Source organism: Vigna angularis, chromosome 7, assembly GCF_016808095.1.
Source record: "Vigna angularis cultivar LongXiaoDou No.4 chromosome 7, ASM1680809v1, whole genome shotgun sequence".
In the NCBI taxonomy this organism is placed as follows: domain Eukaryota; kingdom Viridiplantae; phylum Streptophyta; class Magnoliopsida; order Fabales; family Fabaceae; genus Vigna; species Vigna angularis.
Window position 1 is genome coordinate 24,368,359 of NC_068976.1, and position 22,086 is coordinate 24,390,444.

At 34.1% G+C, this 22,086-nt stretch overlaps 2 protein-coding genes across 2 annotated transcripts; both read right to left on the minus strand.

Annotated features, from left to right (window-relative positions):
- Positions 1–483: 483 nt before the first annotated feature.
- On the minus strand, positions 484–2,193 carry LOC108337699 (transcription factor bHLH51). Its single transcript, XM_017574274.2, has 2 exons — positions 1,655–2,193; positions 484–1,100 (listed from the first exon to the last, which is right to left on the minus strand). The coding sequence occupies exons 1-2, from the start codon at positions 2,009–2,011 to the stop codon at positions 618–620; spliced, it is 840 nt and encodes a 279-aa protein (XP_017429763.1). The 5' UTR covers positions 2,012–2,193; the 3' UTR covers positions 484–617.
- Positions 2,194–7,109: 4,916 nt separating this feature from the next.
- LOC108337923 (clathrin heavy chain 2) lies at positions 7,110–21,626 on the minus strand. Its single transcript, XM_017574509.2, has 30 exons — positions 21,270–21,626; positions 20,721–20,925; positions 19,782–19,870; positions 19,630–19,708; positions 19,364–19,491; positions 18,253–18,351; positions 18,036–18,144; positions 16,822–16,901; positions 16,521–16,748; positions 16,369–16,434; positions 15,683–15,799; positions 15,316–15,513; positions 14,762–14,878; positions 14,530–14,589; positions 14,273–14,359; positions 14,070–14,153; positions 13,846–13,980; positions 13,690–13,752; positions 13,496–13,600; positions 13,307–13,419; positions 12,931–13,183; positions 12,708–12,844; positions 12,349–12,627; positions 11,051–12,053; positions 10,310–10,795; positions 10,063–10,233; positions 9,797–9,982; positions 8,876–8,998; positions 7,761–7,871; positions 7,110–7,639 (listed from the first exon to the last, which is right to left on the minus strand). The coding sequence occupies exons 1-30, from the start codon at positions 21,312–21,314 to the stop codon at positions 7,472–7,474; spliced, it is 5,124 nt and encodes a 1,707-aa protein (XP_017429998.1). The 5' UTR covers positions 21,315–21,626; the 3' UTR covers positions 7,110–7,471.
- Positions 21,627–22,086: the final 460 nt, after the last annotated feature.

The following is a 22,086-nucleotide window of genomic DNA, read 5'->3' on the forward strand; positions in this document are numbered from 1 at the left end:
TTTATTACATTTTGATACAACATGTCATATTTTTTATTGATTCATTATTTATTTGTTATTAATATACTCTAAATTTAATATAAAAAAATAACATATATGTTATATTAACATGTAGTCAAGAAAAATCTTTATTAACATATCATTATCCTCGTTCATACTAAATTATGGATTAAGTATTAATTGTCTGAAATACCAATTAAAGTTTAACTAAAAATAAAATTAAATGATACCAATGAATCCAATTATTATTTTATTAGCTTTTATAAAACTAAATTAAATTTTAAAATTAATTTCTTATCAGAATTTAATTTAGAGTCTATTTTACTTTATTAATTTTTATAAGATTAAATTAAATTTAAAATTTATCTTAAAAAAGAATGAAAGTAATTTAAAGTAGAAAAGTAAATATAAATCTTACTTTATAGAGTAGATTTAAGAGATTGTCAGATTATTTTGAAGATATATTTTGTTGAACTGTAAAACGAAAGTAAGAGTTGGGTTGCATATATTATATGTTGAAGATAAAGAAATGTTGAAAAAAAAAATAAAACAATGTCATATAGTGACAGAAGGCATCCTAAGAATAAAAAAACGAAAAAGAAAATGGCAGTGATGAATTATGGTTGTTGTACGTAATGAGAAGGGAAGAAGAACCTCTGCCTCTTACTTCTGGTGGGACAATTAGTGGCCACAGATAACGAAGCAATTTTGTTGACAGCTGATTTAAGTGATTGTTTGAGAGTGCTGAGGCAAACACTGTTCTCTTCACTGTCCTTTGAACAAAGAACCAATATGCTTTTGATTCTGCCACCAACACTGGCTATGTCAGCCTTAACTGCTGTCAGTCTCAACCCTTTCAGAACTTCGATCAGCTCAGGGAACACTTCTGGTCGATCATCACAGCAAACTGAAGCTTTGATTATCATCTTCTCCTTCAATTTCTTCACTTTTTTGTAGCTTTCATCTTCAGCTTCCTGGAAGTCAATTGTTACTTCATCAGTTTCACTTGGAACAGTGATGCCTTTGCTCACACACATCGCTTTTCGCTTTAGATCTTTCACATGGTCTACCACACTCCCTAGTAATGCTGCTTTGTCCATCTGCACCCACACAATTTTTCCTGTTATACTTTCTTTCCGTTAAAGATAGGGATGCTAGTGGAACTAAAATCTATGGCCTATCACACAACCTAGTATAGCTATTTCATCCTATGATCCTCTTACTTTCTTTTCTCTTCTAAACATTGGAAGTTAGTGAAAAATTGAAATCTGCATCACCTATCAGAGAATTGAAAGTGACTGTGCTATCAGGGAATCTGGTTTTTATTTAACTCAAGGTATTTTTTTCAATTTGAAAGATTGAATTTTTCATCCAAATATTCTTTTTATATTGATAAACTTGAAGATCAAACATCTGGGATCATATATTTAATTATCTACCAATCATATCATATATTACATTGGTACGTCAAATCTGATTTAATTTGGCCTAATGATACCCTATACATCCTAGGAAATTCTGGTTTCACTTTCTTGTTTGTTGTCTTAAAGAATATGCAAACTTTGAAAAGAACAGTGTATACTTGTAAGGAGAAATTATGCCACTCAGCAAAAGAGAGTCATGATGAATTTTTCTTTTTTCTTTTTCCTCTTACCTTATCAGACTTGGGAATGAGTTTTCTGAGAGTTGCAAGCTGTGCATTGATTCTGTCCCTGCGCCTTTTCTCTGCTTGGCTATGACTCTTTGAAGCACTAGCAACTCTATCTTCTGCAATGGTTGCAGGCCACAAAGGGAACTCAGTAAACTGAAGAGATTGAGGGTCAGAAGCAAGAGGGGGTGTTTGAGTTGTTGGAACTGAAAAAGGAGATAATCGATCACTGTTTGGTGCAGAATTGCACTGAGCCATGTTGGTAGCAAGAGGCCAACCAGAATAGTGGTAACTTTCCATATGCATAATCAGAGACCATATTCTAATGCCTGTGCCTGGCTTTGTGAGCCTTTTATTTCCCATTCATTGACACTGTTTGCTTAATGGGAGATCTTCTTCTTATCTTTATGGTGATTGGTGTGATATGGAATGACCTTTAATGGGGTCAGATGAAAATGGTTTTTGGCCGTATGCGCCTGTCACTTCACCAAGAAAATTTTCTCCCTAATAAATCTCACTACACTTTGTGAAGAATCTCAAGTTTGAGAAGATGAAAAAGGATGAGCCAAAATAAAAAGCAAGAGGGTGGCATGGCCCAACAAACAGGTTTATCTTAATGAGTATCCGTGCTGACTAAGAATTTGAAGCAGAAATTAAATAGTACCTTGCAATTGGACTTGGGAGCCACTGTGTAGAACTCTGGAATAGCTTGACCTAGTAACAGTGACTGATGTATGTAGTGCTGCAAGAACAGTATCTTATTCTTCTATATGTGTGTATAGCCATAAAGTCTTTTGTCTCCTCTCTTTGTAATTATAACCATTTGGGCTCTATCTCTAAATTATTGTCCTCATCCTAGTTTTTTTCTTTCTTTTAACAGTCAAATATTCATCCTTTCTAGAATTTTTTAAATCTGCTTAGCAAATTGATGTTTCTTGATAGATATCTTTTACAGATAAACATGCAATGATCCCATTTCTAGCCATATATTAAAGAACAAAAACATCTGTTAATCATCTTTATAATTCTAGTACTTACCTTAAAATTTTAACTTTACAGTTAAAAATGAAAATGCTACTATTTTTAACCCTATATGGGAGATTCCCTACAGACAAAATGCTCAATGATTGGTTTAATTTCAAGAGTGATATGGTCAAGGTAAGTTATACTTTGATTGAGGGCTTTCTCGTTGAATTTGAACTTGGTTAAGTTTGATGAGAGAAGTTACGGTACTATCAAGTTACGGTACTATCATATACTGTCACAACCCTTGCAGTGATGAGGAAGATGAAAAAGGTGGCTGAAGGAGAACATTTGTACACAAAAAAGAAGGCAAGATTTTCTCGTACAATTAGAAAAATGTCTGATGTAACAACAGTGATAAAACGGATTGTCCATTGAGCTTAAGACAACTTGTGGACCTGTTTTATCTCTCTCTCAATTATTTTATGTGATTAAAAAGTGACAGAATGAATGAAAAAACAGTCATGCTAATCGATAGGGTGTCAATCATATGTTGAAACAGTTAGCATAAACTGATCTTGAGAATCACCGTACTAACATAAATGATAGTAGTATTACATAACCATAGGTATTCAATTAGGGTTTCAGTCACAAGAAATCTCTTCAAAATCAAATGGGTTAATTAATTACTTGAATTCTTTGAATATAGTGATTGAAAGGTGGAAATTCAAAGCATGGCACTGACTAAAAGCGGCTTGTTTTGTACACTTTAAATGGCTCTCTGATTGAAAAGCTCACATAGTGTGTCTCCAGCAGAAGCTAGCAAACAAAGGAAGCTTCAATTACAGTGATTGGAGGGTCCCATTTTCCTTCACAATTTGTAACTCATAATAAAGCACCTTAAAGAGTGATACGACTATTTATCCAACCACTCATTTTGCTACCACAATTATCTCTCTTACAATTTCTGTATTTTCTTTCTTTTCTTTTTCTCTTATCTCATCGAAATTTTCGGCTTTTGGGTCCCATAATCTGAAATCATATGTCCAATTTTTAAATATATGATAGGCGGAGAGAAGGCGTCACGATGAAAATGTGGAAAACCAAAATGATCAAAGTAAGGTGACACTTCCTTTAATAGTTATAAACTTGACTTAGTAATAAAGTTCGAGTTGGAAGGAGAGTGATAAAGTGAGAAAGTGAGAAAGAAGAAAGGAAAAAGTTATAGGTTTATAATCTCTCACTAATATTTAAAAATTATAAAATTGATTTGGTAAGTTTAAAAAATATAAAAAAAAGTTATTGATTTAATTCTTCTAACAAATAAAATACTAATAACCAATATTTTGTATGATAAAAAAAAGATGGCACGTCCTTTTTTGTGTGAAGCAATGGAATGATGAGAAATAAAGCATTGTAGAGACAGAAGCCAATTAAGGTTGGAAGGTTATGCGTTGGTTCTTCTCCCTTGGGTCATAGAAAGGTGAAATAATAGAAAGATAAGGTGCAATCATGGAATGGCAATAAATGCATGCCTCAATTCAGAGTAATTATTAGAAGACGGCATAAAAATAAATGGGAAAGATGCACCTCAAAAAATATCCAAATAATTATGTAATTGCAAATCAGAGCTAAGAAAATCCTTTCTTTCTACTTTGTCATAATTCCATATATGTCATTCAACTCCGTGTTTTTTGTACTTTAACTTTTCTCCCTTTTGAGTCACTCCACACTAATACTATTACATCTTTGTAAGATGATTTCACTATAGATCATAAATTTTTTATGATTTTTTATATTATTTTAAAATTAAATTATAAGTTTAATTTAATCTTATAAAATTAATTTATGTATAATATGTGATAAATTTATCTTTTATATTTAATCGACTTAAAATTTTCAACCTAAAACATACAAAGGAGTGATTTATCTGTTTGGATGTCTCGTAATGTTTGAAGTGAAAGATGAGTAAGATATATTAGATGTAAATATATGCAGTGCACGTGGTGTAAAATATAGTTAGTCATCTCAAGAATTGAGATTGATGATTCATTTTTGAGAAATATTTAACTATTTCAGTGATGTTTTCAAGTTATTTGGATGGAAGATTTTGCTTGTGGTTAAATTTTTTTCAAGTGTATGTAGGCAACAGCAGGTTTTGTTGGAAATGGTAAAGGTTATTTGTTATATGATTACATCATCATTCTGTGCTAAGATAAACATGGGTATGTGACTTACCAAAAGACATGTACAATTTGGTCATACTAATTGTTGCCTAGAATGATAGATTGATTAGTCAATGTCTATGACTTACCAACAGACATGGCAAACCAAGTTTGTAGTCTTATCTCCTAACCTTATTTGCTGTTGGGATAAGTATGGAGTATTTCAATGATTTTACCTAATTTAACCCTTTAAAGTTGAACTACTACTGATGAAGTTTATTAATAATTACAAAATTAAAAAACGCATTTTTGAAGTAAGTTGTGTTACTCAATCTTAAGGTAAACTTGTTATTGTAATAAAACATTACAGAGTTTTGTTTTTGGCATTTCACTTCATCATTATGAATGACAATTCTATCAAAGGGCACATATATTCTTAAATATATATAATAAATATTAATCATTAACTATTTTATGCATAAATACAAACAAGCAGAAAGGAAAAGCTATAAATAATATTAACTGCTAATACATAATATTGATTGTTTTGTTTAAAAAAATCATTTTTGTACTTTTTTTTCAATAATCAAACTTAAGAATTAGAATTTTTCTGTTTGAAAACATTGTGTTTTGAATATTTTTTATTGTGATTTATGTTTTTGGATTATTTAAAATTAAATTTTCAATTTAGCTGTAAAAGTTTTTAATTGATATATTTATATTGCTTTTTTAACTTTATACATGCATAAAGGGTATGTAAACAGTATAACGTAAATAATGAAACAAGTATAAATATGTTTTTCGAATACATAAGGATGAGTAATATAATACATACATATAGAGAGAGAAATTAAGTAAGTATTAAATTTAAATGTATTCAATACATTCTCGGGAGTAACTCTTACTCCCAAGACGAGTTAACTCTCCAAATTCGAACCAAATAATTGTTGAGAATGACTGGATTCAACTGGATTTTAAGATTAACAACTCATTTCATGTAATCAAATTTATTTTATTTGTATATTTGTTTAAAGATATAAGATAATGTTTTACCTCTCACATGAGCAGCTTTTGAAAGAGAATTGCGAGATGGAAATGGGTGTAATTTGGAGTATCGTTTTCTCTATCTAAATAAGGTCGAATTGATTTTCCGTAAAAGTAAGCAGAATCAATCAAATGCTTCAAAGTGGAAAAGAAATTGATTTCATGGGAAAAATCGCGAGTATGTATACAAACAGGGAAATTTTCCTTTGGGTACATTCTCTCCCTTCATAATTCTACAAGTGCAATGGAAGATTGTCTAATGCTTTCTCTTATTTTATAAGCGGTTTTTCTCGCAAATTTAACCAAACAAATTCCTGATTTATTTATCCGCACAAATTGTGCTAGGTGCATTCTATTGTTCAAGTATTAATTGTGTGCTTTATTTATCTTCTGCCATATTTTGTGAATTCTCCACTTTTGATTTCCTAACATCCAGAGTGCAAGCGAGTAGAGAATTCACATGAACTAATTATAGGCTTCATAGGATTCTAGTTTTATTAATTAGGATTCATAGTGTTAGTAGATACACATTGTCAAGGTGGATTGACATAAGAGATTAAATATCGGTAATAAGCTTCCACGACATCGTTAAAATCTCGCTTGACAAACAATTTTTAAATCTGTTGTTGCCTGTAATCCAGTCGAGTGGCTAAGTCTTCGTTGACAACTCCAAATCACAGCCTTGAAGATTGAAAAGATATTTTTTCTGGAAGCAAAGAGGCCTAAAGGGCAGCAATAAAAACAAGAGAAAAAGATTACATCAAAAGAATCAGATATCAATTAAAATCCGAGAACAAAAGTCTGCCCTTGAAGGAAGCGACCAAACTTCTCCATACACAGGTCTCCAAATAATGGAAGCAGAGACGGTGTACGTTCATTTGGTGAACCAAGACGTAACAAGTGTTGGACCTTTCACAACTGTAGGATAGAAAAAGTATTTTAAGAAATTAAGTTATATTCAACTTAGTGAAAGTTAAAAAGAAGAAAATAAGGAATTTTTATCGATAAAAATTATCATATATTCAATAAAAACTGAAACATACTAATATGACTAGCCATGTGTCGCTAATGAGATTTAATAGAAATTGTCTATGGAACAAAATCTTACTGAAAATGTTTTAATACACTAATATAAAATAATGAGCTTATGGAACAACAATAGTCGATTCATCATAATTGCGACTAAATGTGAAATCAGATCACAATAAAACAGCATGCCAAGAAGGATTTGAGTAACTTCCACAACTACGAAGTGCGCAAATCTAGGCCTCAACATGCAAAGATCAAGCTGGTTGTTAAGGTCGTGAATTTCGTATATACTAGGAGTGATTCAGTTTTTGTTTGGTCTATAACTAAGACTAACTCATTTAATACAAGAAAAATGGTAGAATACAGAAATTTATGGTTAATTAGAACCAGCACAGCTCAAAAAATGCCTCAACTACAACCCAGAGAAAACAAGAAACTTACAAGACCTACACAATCTAAACAGAAACTTCAATTATTTTAACTTGGAATCTCCCAGCACCACCAGAAGCAAAGAAAGAATGCTACATCCAAATCACACAAGATATTCTACGCAAAACTTTGAAGTTTCGATACACCGCTCTTCATAGGGGAGTTCACGCTATACTTTGCCATCGCGTAAATGTCAGTAGCTACTGCCCATGGGTGGCATGCCGTATGGAGGCATTGGGGGCATCCCAAGTCCACCCATTGGAGGGGGAGGAGCAAAGCCTCCTCCCATTCCTACTGGACCTCCCATTCCAGGCATTGGTGGTGCCGGCAAAGCAAGGGGCAATAATTGAGCATACATGTTCTGCAACAGAAAACAAATCTCATTCATATTAGTACTGCTCAATCCTTAGAAAGGATTTATCGACTCCAAACCTTTCTGAACAGTCAAACTGCCGCTGACATAAAATGGCCACAATAATTACCTGCTGTGCAACTACTTCCTTTTCTTCATGCTCCTTAGCCTTCACTTCGTTTTGTGCTTCAATTTTGTCCTTCACTAGCTCATCGACTTTGCCTGTGTACTCACGAATAAACTACAACGGCCAAAAAAATGACGATTAGAGAAACCTCTGGATATGACGGAAATAAATTGATCCATTCCAGCTCAATGAAAGGCTGAAACAATAACTGCCTTAGTAAACCAAGATTTTTACTGCATAACTGTGTAATATCGCAAAAGACCAACCCCAATATTCAGAAGTTAAGCACCCATTACTAAGTACTGATTGAACATGTAATTATAATGTAAACCTAATATAGATTGGTTATATAATAAAGGAGGAAGTATGAATAGAATGTTTCCCCATAGAAGTATTTCAAAGGGACTGATTATATGATTGCAACCCATAAACTATCAAACTTTGCATAAACGATAAAATTTACTATTGAATAGCCATGCTTCTCAGGGAAATATCCAAAGCTTTGCTCTGAATTATAGCCAAGGTTACCAGAGATTAAAACAAAAGATAACGAAGTTAATTTTAGTGAATCATAATTTGTTGTATCAAGTTGTAAGACTAAGAGACAGCAAAAAACAAGTTCAAATATATGGCATAGATGATATATAGTGTTCAATGTAATTATGAACCAAAAATAGACAAAAACAACTTGACCACAAGTCTAACAAAACAAATTGTTAGTTGTATCTTAATTTCGTGAAACCTCTATTTTGGAGGAATAAGACCAAGTCAAATACAGTGTGTGTAATGAATGAGTGAGTGGCGAATACAGTTCTGCAATAAGTTCAGAAGTGCTACTTCAATCCTTTTCATTTAACAATTTAAGCTTCTATAACTTTTAAATTTCTCTCATGAGAATTGGTAAAAGAGAAATGAAAAAGTAAAAAATAAAATTAACTGCTGAACCGTTTTACCTTTATCAATGATAAGAAATTGCTATAATTCATCCATGCACCCCAAGGTTTTAAATCAGTTTACATCTTATGATACAAATCGATGACTAGTTAAATCATGTTAATAGTGAATCATAATATTATGAATACAAGTGATAAAACTAGCAGCATGAAATAAAAGCAAACCTGCAATAGATAGGGGAAGGCAAAGTCCACCATATTGTGCATCCAAGCTAGTTCAAGAACAATGTCTGCCCGGATCAAATCATAGCAAACAAATAGACATGAGGCAAAACATTCCTTCTTTCCCTGTGTAAGATATGAGAAGAAAAATTAGAAAATGCACATAATAGTTAAATTAAAATACTAATATCATCCTAAAGACAAACAAAAAAGCTTGAAGCCATAAGTAAGAAGCTTCGATGGCAATCCTTCAATCAGTAATTGGGTTGTAAGACTAACATGCTCTGGCTGAACAAACAACTCGGCTTTGACAAAAAGAAAATAATAGTCTAGGAATCAAATAATTTTCATCCATGACTTAGAATTGCACATACTGCAAGAGATACCATTAGTTTGCAATAAACATTTCTGTGAAGAAGGATGCAGGGTAACTATGTATGGATAGAACTGTACAAAGCATAATGGTATAATTATTAAGCAAAACACATTATCAAGGAAGTAGTGAAAACACATGCGTACATTTGTTTTCACTTTTTTTATGATAATAAAAAGTAATAAAATTATTAAATATAATAAATTTTATATTTTTATTGCAAACGGATTTTATTTATTTTTTAAAAATTATTTTATTATAGATAGTTATTTTAGTTTAAAAATGGTTAAATTTAAAAAAAAAATTCAAATGGAGATAAAAAAACAGTTCAATATTAAAAAATGTCAGTTAAAGGGTAAAATAGTAAAACAGTTAATTTAACTTAAGAAAAACTGTTATATAAAAGGTAAAATAGGTATAAAAATGTAGATACCAAAAAGAGGAATTCAATTCATATAATAGTATAGATAGTATAGATAATAGTTCGTCAATCTAAATAAGATATTGCAAGAAAATGAATTGTATAAGCAATTGGAAACTGAATTTAGTACCTGATCGATGAAATAAACAAGCAACTCCTCAGCAAGTTCACGTTCTCCAGATTGTGAGGCTGTCTCCATGGCGTCTTTGTATAGGTTATCCTTCTTTGACAAAGCAATAGACTGCTTCCACCTACCTGCCTTCTTGTAAATATAAGCAGCAACTCGTCTCATCTCAAGAAGCTCATGCTTTTCAATCTACATCATTAATAACATTCTATAAGGTTTCCACAACTGAAACCAAAAAATAGTTAAAATTCAGAGCAAATGCCACTCACCCTTTGGGCAAGGCCTATTTGATCAAAGTTATCATACAAATCAATTGACTCGCGCAGTCTATCATAATCCTCCTCCTCAACATATATCTCATTCAATGCTTCATTAACAGCAGATACATTGTTGCTTTGAACCGCAACCATATATGGTTTCACAAGGCGCAGGTGACCAGCCTATAGCATATTAAAGGGAAATTGAATGTTAGTTTTATGGAGAGCAACAACTAATTTATAACAACTTTTGCTTTACCTTCCGCAAGATGTCAACAACACGAGCATGATCCACACGAAGTGCAAGGACATTCAGAACATCATTTATAAGATCTGGATGCTCTTCCAAGTAGAAGTGGACAGCCTTATAATACAATTCCACATTAGCAACTTTAACAACAACATCTTTGAATTGCATGTGATCCCATGCTTCAGGTGAATGGTTCATGATGGTAGTTGCAGCATTATCAAACTCATCATATTGTATATACAAATAGGTCAATTCTTTCCAGTGCTGTTGTTCATCGCAAGCTCGTATGAGTTTGGGAATATTGAGCCTGGTTGAGAATAGTTTGATATGCTCCATAAGCTTCTCAGGGCGGTATCTAGCATATAGAACTCCAAGCTCAGTAAAGATGCCCATATGAGCCCTTTCTAACCCTAAACCACTCTCCATGAGAGATATTAGCTCATTGAAGCAACCTCTATTTTGGTAATACTCACTGACTTCTTCCAAGTCATCCACCTATAAAATTAATGAAAAAGAAAAAGGTTAATGCGAAAAGCATTGGAAAGTCAAGAAGATCACTACCAGCATTACAACAGCACAACACCCTTCCAATCATAAATCATGTGCATTCACCACACACTTGAAGGGAATTTGTTTCACTATCACATACTGAAGAACCAGATCATCAAAACCATCAGAAATTAAGAAAACTTTTCAAATATACTTTATACACGCACACAGTTCACCAAAAATAAAAAATCAACACAATACCTGAATAATTATGTTCAGTCCACAAATCTGGGCCAAACGAAACTCCTCTGCATCAACACAAGCAAAGCAAACTTCCTTCCATGTCTTTGAGCTGTTAGCTTTCCTTGCTGCATCAACAGCACCTTGAAACTGGTTTAACTTGACCAGTGTGATGGCCAACTTGGCCCAGTTAGATATAAAAGCAAATATGATTTTTGCAGCCTCATATAATGCTTCATCATACAACCGGTCACCAACAGTTTGAAGATTGGCAACATTTGGCATAAGAATGAACTCCTCAATGTCACTTAGCCTATCAATCTTTGCATATGCATAAATGAGCTCACTGTCAACCTTGGGTTCTTTTGCTTTCTGCCTTACCATCAGCAAGTATTTCACCAAGTCATGGTAGACATTGGCATCTTCAGCAGCACGGATAACATCTAAAAATTGTGTAGAATCATCTGCTCGTATAAATGATTCAATTGCATCACTTACTAGCCCATCCCTGAGTTGAGCCTTGGCCACCTGACTCCAAACAGCATCTTCTTCAACTCTGAAAGCAAACTCCACAGCTCTATCAATGCTATGAATATTATCAAGCAACACATTGACTGCTTGAACATTCAAGTTGAACTTCTTAAAAATGGCAAATGCTTCCTCATATAACTGAGCTTCTACAGCCATTTCTCCAACTGCAGGTCCATCAAAATTATCCAACCTATTGACATAATCCATAACTCTGGACGGATCGGCCTTTATCGCTGTCAAAATAAGAAGATTCTGCAAATTAAAGTTCCCACTGAATGCAGAATTCTGAAGGACGATCTTCTCAAGAAGTTCAATCAGTTCATGAGGCAGATCAGCTGTCATGAAAGCCTTAACAGCTGCAGAAACTTGCTCAGGGCTTGAGCTTTCTGGCAAAGCAGTGGATACAACTTGATCAATAAGTTGCCTTCTATAGTCATTATCAGGATCAAGAACTTTGGCCCACAGATCACCATCCATTCTCTCAACAACATATCTGTCATCACAATATAAGCATGTGAACATTGGAGGACACAAGAAAGTTGATTTGGTGGATTAAGGATCACAAAATATAGGTTCTTTTAATGTGCAGGAGTGCACTTTAAAGTACAAAGTGCAGATATAACCATATATTTATAGGAAAATGAATGGTTGAGAATATGATAAAATACATTTACATGTATGAAAAATCTTGAAGCTGTACCAATTTTAACCATTGGTCTTCTGATTAATGATTGTAACCACACTTTATTTATTCAAAGTACAGTCACTTAGGAGGAGCCAAGACATACCTTGCTTGCAGTTTGAACAAAGAATTTTTATTAGTGACATAGATAAGTTCATCATCACATTGTCCTCGCCGATAAGCTACAACAGCTAAGGTGGGATCACGTTTCTCACAGTACTTGCCCACAACTCTAGAATCGTAGTATGGGTTGGTCGTGAGGAAATGTTCCGGGTTGTTGTTGCTATCAATGATAATTTTACCCAGTGCATTGTGAACATGTACATCCTGGCTTCCCTCACTTACAAGATGTTCCAAGAATTGTGTGAGCAAACGAAGCCGATTCCTGCGTACCAAAGAAAGGGACAGGATGAATAAGAAACATGAGTGGAAAGCAGCAGGACATTGGTAAAGGGAAAACACCACCTCTTCTCACATTCCTCCACAAGGGGCTCCACTGGCAGTAACGAACGAACAGAAAGAATCAAGCCCTTGATAAAATCTTCTGGGCATTCATCGTCCAGTAGCTGCCCCACAACTAAAGGAGCATTCCCTGGGTTTACCTGTATATGAAGGAACAAAGTTTTACAAAGGCAGAGCAGAAGAGAGCGATAGCACTCATGAGATAAGCGAAGCTACTACACTATACCTTTTGAACATAGCCTTCAATGTAGCGAAGCATGTTGCTTGTGTACAGATAGTGAGTTAGATCTGGAACAAATCCAAAACGATCGCAAACATTTATCAAAGGCCGAGCATCTGGAAGCTTAGCCTCCATAAGAAAGTTTTTAGTTTTCTCAGCATCATAGAAATTTGATTCTCTTGTCACACGCTCAACCTCCTTGATTTGACCTGTCTTTGCAGCTGCCTCAATGTACTTAAAGTGAATGTCAGGATCCTCGCTGTTCCAATTATTTAGAGGACATACATCAGCAGAAATACACAGGATAACATATCAATTATAAGTGAGGTCAATTACCAACAGAAAGAAAAAACATCTTTTCCTTTCAGAATAAAAGAATTACCTGGAGCTCAAGTAAGATCCAAGGAAAAAATACAATCCCTCATACGACCTAAACTGCTCAAAAATTTTTATGCAGGCCTCAACCCCCAATTGCTCACAATATTCTTTAGCAACCTGAACACACATAAGAAAGCTTTGTCAACAACTGTTGGTAAGTTCCAAGTTATAGAAGACAAGGACACCACCATACCTGCACAATGATCTGAAGGTTCCCCCTAAGATTTGCCAGCAGTAGGTCCTTCATGCACTCTAATGCCCATTCTCGTGACAGTGTACCAAAAAACTCTACAAGTGACTGTAACAACCACATAATAAGTATTTTCAAAGTTCAAATGAAGAATTTTAAACCCTAAAATAGATCTAAAAGCAGAACAGATAATAAACCTGAGGTTCAATTGCATGTGTATTAACAATCACACGTTTTATATCTGGCAACTCTGTGTAATGCTGCACCAAGAATATTGCAATTAATCAACAAACAGTTTGACTTTAAGTTAACACAGAAAGTGCCAGAATAGAGCACATTTGGACAATCCTTACTTGCAAAGCTCGCACGTAAAGGCCAGCTTTTTCACAAAGTTGAGCAATACGAGGACGGTCATAATGGCTGAACATGCCATTAGCCAATATTGCATCAGCAACATTAGGGAAAGTCACCAGATTTATCTCCAATACCTAAACAGCAATTCACAAGATCATATCACTTCAGAAAAGGAAAACATGAGAGTAAGACGCCCATAAAAGATGGGAAACAAAGGATGCACCTTTGTCTGAAGGAACCCATGCTCTGGTAGGTTTGGTTTTAAAACATCAAGGAGAAAAGCAGTTGCCTCTCGGATCAGATTTCTCTGAGAAGTAACCAAAAAAAATACATTAATTTCAAGAACCACTCAGTACTAAATCAATGACTATGAAAATAAAATATCACATTAACATCACGATTGATTAATCACAACATATAATCAACCTGAAGAAAGAGATCGGTTATAGTGTTGTAATCAACTGGGCTACCTCCCTCCATTTGAGACATCATTAATGCAAAATTAACAGCACCCTGCATGTCAAAATGAAAATGATAACTTTCAGCATCCATTATCAATTAGATGTACATGTTCAGAACACAGTTACCACACATCTAACAAGGAGGCAGACAATAATGGAGCTACAAAGAAATGGTTCGAGTTTTACTAAAAGAATTATATATTGCAGAAGTTTCTCTCACACCTGAGGATCTGTCCGAAGAATTGTTTGCAGAAGGAAGAGGTAGTCAGGTGTGTATCCAACCTATAGCAACAAATATGCACCACAATATTCAGGAAAATTGTGTACAGAAAAATGAAAAGGCAATACATGCAATGCTATTTATACAGGCAAACAAAATGTTATGCATGTTATAATAGCATTAGATGATTCTATGAATTAAACATCAATGTTTTTTTATGAAGTAAACAAACACCTGTTTAGAGTATATCAGAATTTTGTCAAACTCCCTCCTCTCAGCAAACGCAGCAACAACTTTTGGTGTAGCTCTGGCTTTGATATATATTTTTAGAGCAAGGTCATTATCCACAGTCTACAAGGAAGCATGCCGTAAATATTAATAGAATACAACATTTCACAATAAACCAGTAGGAAAATCATCAACCTGTTTTGGGATACAATTCAAAGATAGAACACAAACAAAGCACTCCCTCTGGACTCAATTATAAAAAAAAAAATTCAACTACTTTCACACTTCTTAACAATAGTAGTTAAGTTCGTTTAATATGTTGTTTTCATACAATAAAGAGGTACATTGCCTAAATTACTCTAAATTATATTTATGGAGGATGATGCTTAGATTTAAATATAAAGGTACTTTTGTAATAGTAGCAATAAATAAGGTTTAGGGAATTAGAATTTCCTTACATTTAAGTTCACCAAATATGACCATTTTTTGCTTAAGAGTCCAAAGGGAGTAATAAATAACAGAATGAAATTTAATTCTTCAAAATTTTGATGCAACCTAACCTTAACAAGATCTCCTAGTTCCTCGCTGCATTCAAGCTTGTCCTCTGCCAACCAGTTCTCCAACAGATTTTTCTTGTTCTGGTTCACAACCAACCGTGACAATTCTAATGATTCAAAGGAATTCAGCTTTCCCCTGGTCAAAAGTGTGCCAAAGTACTGCAATAGTGGAGGAGTTTGCCCAGCTTGCACAGGAACACTCTGCCATACAAAAAAGATAATAACATTTTAAACATTTATAATCTAACTTACCAAACGAAAGGACAGCACCCAAAGGCTAAAGGTAAACAACCGGAAAATAAAACTCTGAAAGTGAAGCAGGAGAAAAAAACAGAGAAAAATCTCAAATAGCAATATCCTGTCAAGAAACCTGAAATTTTGCAACTGTGTCAGGAGTTCGAAGGATTCCTTGTGGAGATTCAGCTGCAAGCTCTGCAGCTTCTTTATATTTTGTTTGGGCAAACAGTTCATGAAAACGTTCCACTACCTGTAATGTCAACAAGTTTGGATATCATATCCATGAATAAAAGAACCAAAAACAATAAAATAAGAGAGATCATTTTTTAAGATACTAAAACATAGCACAATCAAATAATCAATATTAAATGTTTTAGAAATTATAATTGAAGGGATTAAAACATGTAAATTCCACTGGTGAAGGTAATGACAAAAGAAACAACAGATCAACAGCATCATGAAGGTCAGTCACATACCTATCACGACTCAAGCATAAATTTTTTACAAAAATAGAATCTCTAAATTAAAAGAAGTTTAAAACAAATATACAGCAAAAACAGAAAGGGAAAAAAAATGTCTATCAAACACCTATGAAATAAACTGAAGTAGGGTCAACTAAAAGGAAGAATAATTACTCATCAAAGTATTGCACTTTTTATTGCAAGCTTACCAGACTTCATGAAAGTGAATATTAGCAGTTACATCAAACCCAAGAGATTAATTCATAATGCATGCATCCAAGTCCTCTGGACCTCACTGATAACACATCCTTGAAGAAATATAGTATTACTAAAAGTGAGTTCTACACAGTTGACATACCAGTTTCTCAGCACCAGGTAGATTTCCTCTTTTGGCAAGACTAACTGCTAGCTCCAAATTGTTTAACTGTTACAATAACAATATGTAATTTGTAAAATTACCACTTAATACTCCAATTTACAACAAAAAAAATAACAAGGTCAGAAACATACTTGACCACTGACAAAATTCACAATGGTTTGTTCATTAACAGTAGCCAATAAGACCTGGCCTCTCCTGTTGATGGCATAAAAGCCTCCCACAGATGTAGCCTCTGAGGTCAAAAATATAGGATCAGGACTGATTCTGTTCCTGTACACAGCTGTAGCTGTCTCCAAATCATACACAAATAGTAGCCCAAGTTTCGTAATCACATAAATCAAATTGTATTTGTGAGATATCTGCCAAAAAACAAAGTAGGGATCAAATATCTACACTGTTTATAAAACGAACAAGTACTAGCAACCTCTGTACCTGCATGGAAACTGGAAAATCATCAGCAAAATCAGGGGGGAAGAAAAGATCTGCTTGTTTCTTCGTAAATGACGGCCTCCCTATAAACAAATTCATAAAGTTTGTCATGGACCAACTATATAAAAAGATTAGGTTGTTAGCTGAAGTGAAGATTGCTTGAGTGATTTCATATTGCATTTCCAACATGCCCCTTGTGCTAGAACCTTTTGGGCTTGAAGCATGGATAATCAAGAGGACACCCTGTCCTGTGCTCATGTCCAACTTTTTATTAGTATAATGGGAACAGAAAGGATAGGACTCAACCATTTTATTACAGAGGTTCTGAAAAATATTTAAAAAGCTTAAGCCATTAGGTAAGGAGACACATGAATCCGGGCTTAATAAGGATGATCAAGTCATGCACATGGTTCAATTTCTTAATACCCTTATTATCCGTTTTAAAAAATACTGACTGGTTTCAATATACTGCTATGAAAATTAGCTACTAAAACCATTCACATCTAATGAATATTTACTGATTCATCCACCTCATACTTTCAAACTTACATGTCTTTATAATTACAATTGGCAACCCAACATAAATTCAATACAATTACAAATGCATAATAAACATTTTCTAACGCTTGAACACAAGGTAACACATGGTAACACCTGGAACGCAATCCTCATAGCATGCTCTAAGTAACAATTAACAGTTACAGGACACACATTATTGACAATAACCAATTTCAATTTCAGCTCTACAATGGACATTAAAATTCATCAAGGTGATAGGTTTCTGAATTGGAAACCTATCTAATTCGCACTATCACACACAAAACAAACAGAAAAAGAGTATGAACTGTATATTTTTGTATAACTGCACAGCCACACCCACCAAGAGAGCCAAGTTTCTCTCTCCACAGGATAGGAATAATCCTGTCTATACACGAATACAATTCAAAAGGTGTCCAATATCAGAATACAATAGCTCTTTTATAGGAGCTTTATTTCCTGCCCAAAAACTAATACAGTTATAACTACCTAACGCTTCTCCCCCGCTTTATTCCCTTTTCTCTTTCTTTCATAAACTATCCATTTCCTATCACATTAAAATTCATCAAGGCATGAAAGAATCAATACAGCACACAAGACAGTTTTGACAACAAAACATATATTGCCCAGAATAATTACAATAAGAGATAAATCGTGAAGGAGCTGAAAAATATGCAGACCTGGCTGAGCACCCAGTTCTATAACATGCAACTTGGATGTAACCTGACCAGCATTAAGTGTCTTTGAGGCAAAAGAAATCAAAACAGAAGGGTTTTCATTTCCAGGAACCTGTCCAAAAACAATCATGATTTACCAAACATGTAGTAGCATATGCTATTCAAGAACTATTAAATAAAATTTATATAAAAAATGAGCCAAATAGTAAATGAAACGCACTTTAAATTGGGCAAATGATGCAGCATGAGCTTCAAGAGCCTGACTGCGTTGTTGATCCACAGAGAAAAGTTGCATGTTTCCCTTAACCAATTGAGGCCTCTATAATGAAAAATAATATTAATAAATACACCAAAAAAGATCAGGCTTGTTAAAATCACATTAAAGATCACAATTATACACACATAAAGCCAGCAGAAACATGGGTAAAAACTGGTAATGAATGAAAAAATCCTAAATTAGATTAGAAAATTGGAAATGCGGCTCATCATGATAGCTAACTATTGTCCATATAGCAATGCTATTTGAACCTTAGAATCACAGAGTGGAGAATAATACAGAAAGTAATAAACTATATCACAAAGGATGTTGTCTCCACTACACTGGAACAGGGAAACCTTGTATTCTGCCTACCATTTTCCAAGTCAGACAACAATATTTTCATATATGTTTGTTATTTCAGACCCATATTTTTATCTAAACAACCTATCGGGTTCAAAACCTTGTTTGAAGCTTGATTAGTGCAACACCCACAATTTTCATACAAACAGCCCACAGTATTCAATGGTGTTGTCTCTGACCAAACCCTTCCACAAAACCTGAAGATAACCAATTTTCTGTTGATTGTTCTGATATGTAGAAGAAAAGTCAAGCCTGCCTTTGTCTCTGTTCAGTAGCTCATTTTTTTTTAATATTTTTCATTCATGTTCTACCTGCTCACCCCTATGATCCATCCAAGTATTTCTGTTATGATTTGCTTTTTTTATTTTTTTCGTTTCATTGGAAATCCTTCAAGCGATCATGTCATGGCATCATCTTCTTGTAGGCTTAAAACTTGTTTGGTTCCTTTACATTTTTTTATCATAGACCAGTCAGTTTAGTTTAAGAATATGATTTTTATTATTATGATTATGATTATATATTTCCATCATGTAATTTTTGTACTTTTTAGAACTTACACATATGTATAATGTAAATTATTGAACTTGAACCTATAACCTTCAGAATAACTATCATCCCCCCTATTCATATTCTGTCGTAACAATTTAAAAATTGGGCACTCCACATCACTATTTGAGATTAACTATGACTACAACATGAACCAGAGATCTACCTCAGGGGAACCAGGAGCAATGCCAATCAAGACCAACCATTTTTCTGTAGGGTCACATCGATAATTAATTATCTGGTTGTTTGCCAAATTTGCTGTTCTCTCAAACATCTTAACGGGTTCAGAATCACCTACAAGTTATATAGACCATGAAGCATATACTAGTCAACAATTTGTAGAAACTACAAGCACACTGTACATGAATAAACTGGAGAATATAGCCCAGTGTACCACACAAATGCACTGATTTAATCAAATTATCGGCCTACCTTCAATTGACCAGTGGTATACAGAGGTCTGCGTTACAAGACCCAACATCTTGGGGCTAATCCACTTCCAAAAGACAACCTATACACGATTAACAATATATGTTAAAATATTGGACCTGTTACAATATATGTGTCCATATCATTATAGTTACCTGTTCAGGCATCTGATATGATTTCATCTTTGCTTTCAGCTCAATATTAAATATTTGTAGATGATCTTGAGTAGTACCTTGCAGTTGCGCTTCAAGAGAATGAAGTAATTTGTAAGTGAAGATAATCCAGAGGTAAACAACATTTCAAAGACAAGATCAACAGAAGCACGAGCCCAACAAACTGAAAACTTCAATGATTGCTCAACGTTTGGCAGCAATATGATCTATGAACATTGCAGCTCATCTTAAATACTAATAATTTTATTTTAACTATTGAGTTATGTATTATTGCAATATTCGATAGGCCTATTGTGAAATTGCGTGTTATTGAAATATTAGCTAAAGAAAAAAATGGAGAAAAAACATTTATCACATAATGCTCATATTTTTATTCAAACTGACCAGAGTAAAGTCATTTTTAAACATGATTTTTTCCCATATCTACATATCTACATTTATAAACTTTCATCTAATAGAGTGCAACTTTTTCAAATAAATATTATTATAGAACTTAAAATCTTGATATTTTAACTTCGTTGCATAAAATATAAAATAAGGATACCAGTTTACTTCATCTTCACAAACCAATCAAAGATCCCTGCTTGACAGTTATATGGCCCTAGTTATCAAGGTGCAAGTACACATGTTCAAATAACTAAGCATGTTGTAGTTAACCACACATGTTCAAATGCCCGGGTCAAACTAATCAAGATTTAGCAGTTTATTCCAATCCATCAAACAATCTGGTCCAAAAAAGAAAAAAAATATATATAAAAAGAAAATTGTTCAAAGAAATCAAGCTTCCAATGGATCTTGATATCCACAAAGACAGAATTCATGTCAATACCAACGTGCCAGATAAACGATCCAGAGTATTAGTAACAGAACACAACTTGCAACACACAAACTCTGGAGAAGATTATGAAACATGTGTCTTACCTTTCAAAGCAAGGATTCTAGAATTAGGATTCATAAGAGCGGAGTCTGCAGTGATAGGCCTCCTCAAAGGCTGATTTGGCATGGTCATGTCAATGATGACCACGCTATTCTGAGGAGAGGTTTCTCGAACACATATATACTTATCCGATTCCATCGTCACGTGTGTGAACGTGATGAATTGCGTATTGATGCCAATGCTCGGCAACTGCAATCACAAGTGAGATCATATGACATAAACTACCACATTTAATACACTACTAACAAAACAATTCATCAGTAACATCGAACAATTATGCTTCCCACTCTCCAGTTCAGAAAACAAAATAAAACTCAGATCTGCACATAAGTAACGGTAAGCAAACTAGAAAACTAAAGTTGCAGAGTATACGACTAGGAGACCAAAATTGACAGAGTTTGTGGCAAAACTGAGTAATTATCACAAGCCAGTGCACTTACTGGTACTTCCAGAAAAAATAACTGTAAATTGCATCAGTAAAGAGAGAAAAACAAGACTCGCGTGAAAGAAATCGAAGGAGGATGAGAACTCACTGTTAGGGCTTCTTTCATGGTGATCGGAGCATTCGCGGCCGCCATGGTGGCTTAGATCGATGAACAGAAAATCGAAGACTCGGATCTGCAACCGGCTATTGAACTCGTGAATTTAAAGCGGAACAGAACAGTGAAGGAGAGTAGAGAGAGAGCTTGAGGAGGATCCAAATCGCTGCGAGATCTGGAAGCAGCCGAAGCAAAGACTTGGACCCTCTTCAAAGCGAAGAGGAAAGAGAGAGAAAGAGAAAGAAGTGGAAAAGAAACGGGATATTGAACTTGTGACACGAATAAAACGAGGTAGAGTGGAATTGAATTGGCGTTTACACTGCCGAGACGAGAAGAGTAAATCTCGTCTCCTATTAGACACACCAAGCAAGAGAAGCGAAAATATTTAGGAGCGGTAATAAACTAATAATAACGCTAAAAAAGGAAAAATGAAAAATCCATTAAGAGGGACTGTTGGAGCCGCGTCAACATGCCTTGCTACGATGGCTTGCCCTGATCTTCAACACGTAAGAGGGTGTCTTGTCTTTTTCATTTCCGTTTGAAATAGCGCAGCGAAAATAAAATAGGGCATTTCAGAAAGAATTTGTTTCTTTCCATACCATAGAACAATAGTTGAATTTTCTTCACATGTGTATGTGTATGTTGTACTAGATTTAACATGGATTAATCATTTCCTGTTTAAGATCAAGAGAGAAAAAAAAGTTATTTCATGAGAAAATTATGTTTATATAGCTATAACTTTTTTAAAAAAATATTCAGTTTAAGTTAATTTTAATTCATAAAAATTATTTTATTAATTTTTTTTGTTTTA

What these genes read in the sequence shown, in the direction of transcription:
- LOC108337699 (XM_017574274.2), bottom strand. Translation starts at nt 2,011, where the DNA reads ATGGGAAATAAAAGGCTCACAAAGCCAGGCACAGGCATTAGAATATGG. An exon ending in TCATTCCCAAGTCTGATAAG is followed by an intron (nt 1,101 to 1,654) that starts GTAAGAGGAAAA and finishes GTGTGGGTGCAG; the next exon opens with ATGGACAAAGCAGCATTACT.
- LOC108337923 (XM_017574509.2), bottom strand. Translation starts at nt 21,314, where the DNA reads ATGGCGGCCGCGAATGCTCCGATCACCATGAAAGAAGCCCTAACA. An exon ending in CACATGCAATTGAACCTCAG is followed by an intron (nt 13,601 to 13,689) that starts GTTTATTATCTG and finishes TGGTTGTTACAG; the next exon opens with TCACTTGTAGAGTTTTTTGG. An exon ending in ACCTTCAGATCATTGTGCAG is followed by an intron (nt 13,420 to 13,495) that starts GTATGGTGGTGT and finishes ATGTGTGTTCAG; the next exon opens with GTTGCTAAAGAATATTGTGA.